Below are 5,191 nucleotides of genomic sequence, written 5' to 3'. Positions count from 1 at the left end.
GACGCCCCAGCCCCCCGCCGCCCCCAAAGGGGCGAACGACGCCAAGCTCTGCGCGCTCTACAAAGAGGCCGAGCTGCGCCTGAAGGGCAGCAGCAACACCACGGAGTGCGTTCCGGTGCCCACCTCCGAGCACGTGGCCGAGATCGTGGGCAGGCAAGGTAAGCGGGTGCCCGGACACTGCGAGGGTTGGAGTAGGGGCTTGCTGTCCCCGGCTCTGAAAGTTCATCGCTTCCCTCTTTGCCCGCCTCTGGCTCTGTCCCTTCCCGACAAAGGGGGCCCCGCCCCCTGCCCAGATTCCAAGTGCCACAAAGTTCCCTGGTACCCCTAGTAGGGACGACTCTCGGGACCCTTCCTCCCTTGGGGCTCCGCCCGTAGACAAAGAAATATCCTGGAACTGGGAGAGGAAAGGGGAGGGGGAGCTGCCTCCCAATCCCGGGGTCTGTGCGGAGGGGGTGTCGGCTCCGGGCTGGAAGAACTGACGGAATGTGCAATTACTTGGAAGTCCTTACTCTGGTATCTGCTTGTAGACTGGGGAGGGGGCACTCCTGGGACCTTCTGCCGTTGGAGTTAGGGACTCTGAGCAAGACCCGGTCCATGAAGCCCGACTGAGGATCTGTCTCTTTGTTGGGCTGAGTGTAGGAATGAAAGGGGGTGTGGCCCAGGGGAGGGTCCCAGTCTGGAGAGAGGCGATGAGGAAGCCCTTAGCATAGAGGGGTCCTGTGGTCGTTTTCTGGCCCTTGCATGTGTGGGCCCTTATGTTCGGGGAGGGTGTCTCTGAAGTGGTACCAGCCCTGGCGTGGGCCTCTCCTTCTCCGTCTTGCTTTTGTTCTGGGCTGGCCACGGCCTGGAGCCAAGGGTCTAAAGAAGAGTCTCTGAGTGAAAGCGTGGGACAAGGCAGGAGAGGCATGTCGTTGCAGGGGGCAGAGAAACCTCCACTTGGAAATTTGGTGGTGGGTTGCATGTCTGGGTGTGCTGGGAGGGGTATTGGATTAAGCCAATGGAATATGTTACCACACCCTCCTCAGCCCGGCATGCCTAGGTGGGTGGGAGTGTTGGTAAGTACCCAAATTGAGCAACCTGGATCTTGGGGACCCTTCCCCTCCCAGCTTGGGGGGGGGAGGAGCGGGATTTGGATATTGCAAAGGGGCTGGGCTGAGAGGTGGAGTGGGGGAGGAGCTGCCCCACTGTGGGGAACAATGGAGGGGCTGCATTCCACGGGAGTAGAGGAGGAGGGCAGTTCCTGGCGGTTGGATGGGGAAGGCAGGCTGTGGCCCCTACTTTATATCCCACCTCATCCACCCTAGTATTGGAGCTGGAGGATTTGGAATGGGGAGCTGAGTGGAGGAGGGGAGCTTGCCACTCCCCTGCACAGCGCCCCCTCCCACAATCTCTTGGGGTATCTGGTTTAGAAAGTTGGATTTCCCTCTGTCAGAGACACGGGGGATCCAGAGCCTGGAACTGGATGGGGATATTAATATCTCTGCTTGGGTGAGGCACCAGAATTTAATGGAGTCCTTTTCTCTTCTGCCTCCTTAGCAAATGTGTCTATCCATCATCAAAGTAGAATTTCTCTTTTTCAGAAAACATGTCCTCCCGTCCCCATTCCCGAGTAGGTGGAAGTCCTCTCTGGTCTGCTGCCGCAGTTTGAGCATTTCTCTGACTCCGACTCCCTTCTAGAGATGCTTCTGTGTTGCAGAAGCCAGGAGGACGAAGCTCTGGGTTCTCTACTGCCTGGCCTCTCTGGCTTTTCTCCTTAGTCTTATACCAGGGCTTGACCTCCCAAACTCCCCAACTCTCGAGAAACCTAGCTCCCACTGAAGTTTTTGGTTCCAAAACTTAAGAACAGGAGCCTAGGTGCCCATGAAATGGCATATAAGTTGAGGTGACAGAATGTACTGTGCTTTGGTCCTCCAAGACTCACAGATTGAACCATTATCTACTGCCAATAAAGCAGCAAGGATGTAGGCTTGACAACAAGTAGGACTTCTTAACTGCCAACAAGTCTGAAAAGAAGCTCAGGAGTCAAATTTTCCTTCCTAATATATCTTAAAGATATGTCCTTAACCCACCATGTCCCTCCAGTATGTTAGGGTAGAAAAGACACTATTTGGAGTGGAGAGGGAAGAGAAAGAAAAAAACAAGTTCACACAGAGGCCTGCAGTTGAGGGTTGGGAGAGTCAGAAGAGTGGGCACTTTGGATTGCTAGTGTGTCAGCGGGGAGATGTGCCTGGAGTTTGTGCGAACGTGGCAAAGGCCGTGCAGTCTGTGTGCTGGGGAAGACTGAGATAGGGGAGGGTCTGTGTACATGTGAAGGGTGTTCTGTCACCCCGCGGCATTGCTTGTTTGGACGGATGCACTCTGCCCACTGCTTTAGTATCCTTAAGGACATGGTCTCACACCCCTGTCTGGAGGACAGCCATTGGGGTCTACAGCCCACAGGCACAGCCTCTCTCCGCAGCCCCCCAGCTCTAATCTGCCACTCCTTCAGAGCAGGAGCATGGGTCCAGAAATGCCCACTTCCTCCCTCTCAGCCTCCAGGGCATCTCAACCCTGACTGGGGCAGAGAACAAGAACACAGCTCCTCCTCCTCCTCCAGATGATGCAAACTTCTACTTTTCTCTCTTGAAATTCTCACTCCTCAACCCCCACCCCATCCTGTCCTCTCCCATACTGAGGGTCAGGTGCTGCAAACTTTATGACGTGGAGACTCACAGAGGATATGGGGCAGAAGGCACGGCACACGATGGCCAGTGACCCTGGGTGAATGGAGGTTACACAGTACACTGTGTGCATTGGAGTTTTGAGCAAAGATCAGGAGAGATGACTGAGAGGTTGGTGAGGTGGAGGGAACGGAAGGGCGGTTCTTAGGGGAGAGTTTGTGAGCAGGTTTTGGGTTAGCCGCTTTTCTGAAAGGCTCTGAAGGAGGCGGTTTTGGAGGCGTGTATTTGGAAGGCCCAGAATGGTTGGCACACAAGAGAAACATGGGGTGGCTGTGCGTGTGGCTATGAGGCTGTCACTGGAACAAGTGAAGGGTTCCTGGGAGGCTGGGATTCTGGAGACATCCCAGTACATCCCTTGTCCTGTGAATTTCTTTCCCACTCTGCTCAGGCTGCAAGATTAAGGCTTTGAGAGCCAAGACCAACACCTACATCAAGACACCTGTGCGAGGTGAGGAGCCCGTGTTCATGGTGACTGGGAGACGGGAAGACGTGGCCACAGCCCGGCGGGAAATCATCTCAGCAGCTGAGCACTTCTCCATGATAAGAGCCTCACGCAACAAATCTGGCGCCGCCTTTGGTGTGGCCCCTGCTCTGCCGGGCCAGGTGACCATTCGTGTTCGAGTGCCCTACCGTGTGGTGGGACTGGTGGTGGGCCCCAAGGGAGCGACTATCAAACGCATCCAGCAGCAGACCAACACATACATCATCACCCCCAGCCGGGACCGTGACCCGGTGTTCGAGATCACCGGCGCCCCAGGCAACGTGGAACGTGCGCGGGAGGAGATCGAGACGCACATCGCTGTGCGCACCGGCAAGATTCTCGAGTACAACAGCGATGGCGACTTCCTGGCCGGCAGCCCCGACACTGCGCTGGACAGCCGCTACTCGGACGCCTGGCGGGTGCATGCTCCGGGCTGCAAGCCGCTTTCCACCTTCCGGCAGAACAGCCTGGGCTGCATTGGCGAGTGCAGTGTGGACTCGGCCTTCGAGGCCCCGCGCCTAGGCGAGCAGGGCGGGGACTTCGGCTACGGCGGCGGGTATTTGTTTCCGGGCTATGGTGTGGGCAAGCAGGACGTCTACTACGGCGTGGCTGAGACGAGTCCCCCGTTGTGGGCGGGCCAGGAGAACGCCACGCCCACCTCGGTGCTCTTTTCTGCCTCCTCCTCTTCTTCAGCCAAGGCACGGGCAGGCCCACCAGGTGCACACCGCTCTCCAGCCACCTCTGCGGGGCCAGAGCAGCTGGCCGGGCTCCCTCGGCGACCGCCTGGAGAGCCACTGCAGGGCTTCTCTAAACTGGGGGCGGGAGGGCTGCGGAGTCCAGGCGGCGGGCGGGACTGTATGGTGTGCTTTGAGAGCGAAGTGACAGCAGCCCTGGTGCCCTGTGGACACAACCTTTTCTGCATGGAGTGTGCAGTACGCATCTGCGAGAGGACGGACCCAGAGTGTCCTGTCTGCCACATCACCGCCACGCAAGCCATCCGAATATTTTCCTAAGCTCCCTGTCCCTGGTCTGGGCCCGCTGCCCAGGGTGACACCCTGGACCTGTAGGGCCTTTTGGAAAATCAGTGACTACAGGGCAAGGTGCTTAGAAATATTCGCTCCCTGGGGTGGGGAAGGGAGGCATGAGTGGCTGGGGGGGGGGGGCAGCCACTTTCAGAACCTCTGGTTACCCTTTGGGAGGGGGCCAGACCGTAAGTTTTACTAGAGTTACAACTCTGATACCTCAACACACCCTTAAATCTGGAAGCAGCTATAGAAGCTTTTGTTTAGCCTGCTGTCCACCAGGGCATCCTGACCTTTCCCTTCTCCCCATCCGTGTGTCATTTTGCCCCTTCCTCTGTGGAGAGGTAAGACAACACAGGAGGGGGAGAATTGCCATCTGTAACCAGAGGTGCTCTTAGTGATCCCCGCCCCTCTGGTCCTGACCTCCCACCTCCTAACATAACCCTTTATCCCCTGAGTTCCCAGCAGTATGAGGGAGATGGGGGCCTATCAGATCTGGAGTGAGGAGGAGGTCAATCAATAAAGGGCTCACAACTCATCTGTCTTACAAAGCTGGGCTGGAGAGATCTGGAAAGAAGCTTCCCTTTCCCTCCAACTTTTTGCTTGGCTTCCCCAGCTTTTCTTCTGGGTTTGCCCCTTGCTTTTTTCCATTTCTTCAACCCCCCTCCCCTGGCTGTCCTCCTTGTCTATCTTCCTTTCCCCTTCCTGCCCCTTCTAGCCCAGCTTTGGGGATACCATCCTCCTGAGGAGAAGTGCCCCCAGTTCCTCTTCATGTACTGGATAGCTCTGTCCCCCACTCCTCCAAAGAACCCGTTCCAGTTCTTGATGGAATGTAGCCGTAGACTCAGTGCCAGTTCGAGAGGGAAACCGATAATGGGGGTACATAAGGGTTGGAACCCCTCCTTTATCATGTATGGGCATTATACTTAGGGAGCACTTCTGGGTCTTCTGGCCAAGGGAAGAGAAAA

The 5,191-nt window shown here is 56.6% G+C and overlaps 1 protein-coding gene across 1 annotated transcript in view; it reads left to right on the top strand.

The window, feature by feature from the left end:
* The window catches only part of Mex3a (mex-3 RNA binding family member A), a 5,090-nt gene extending 419 nt beyond the window's left edge, over positions 1-4,671 (top strand). The window contains exons 2-3 of the mRNA XM_026783874.1: positions 1-158; positions 3,109-4,671. The exon at positions 1-158 is cut by the window's left edge and continues 129 nt beyond it. Coding sequence (XP_026639675.1) covers positions 1-158; positions 3,109-4,214 — 1,264 coding nt within the window. The 3' untranslated portion in view covers positions 4,215-4,671. The remainder of the gene's footprint in view (positions 159-3,108) is intronic.
* Positions 4,672-5,191: the final 520 nt, after the last annotated feature.

The sequence above is a fragment of the Microtus ochrogaster genome, chromosome 21 (assembly GCF_000317375.1).
Source record: "Microtus ochrogaster isolate Prairie Vole_2 chromosome 21, MicOch1.0, whole genome shotgun sequence".
In the NCBI taxonomy this organism is placed as follows: Eukaryota; Metazoa; Chordata; class Mammalia; order Rodentia; family Cricetidae; genus Microtus; species Microtus ochrogaster.
Note: the sequence above shows the minus strand (reverse complement) of the source record. Positions and strands in the feature narration are given on the sequence as shown.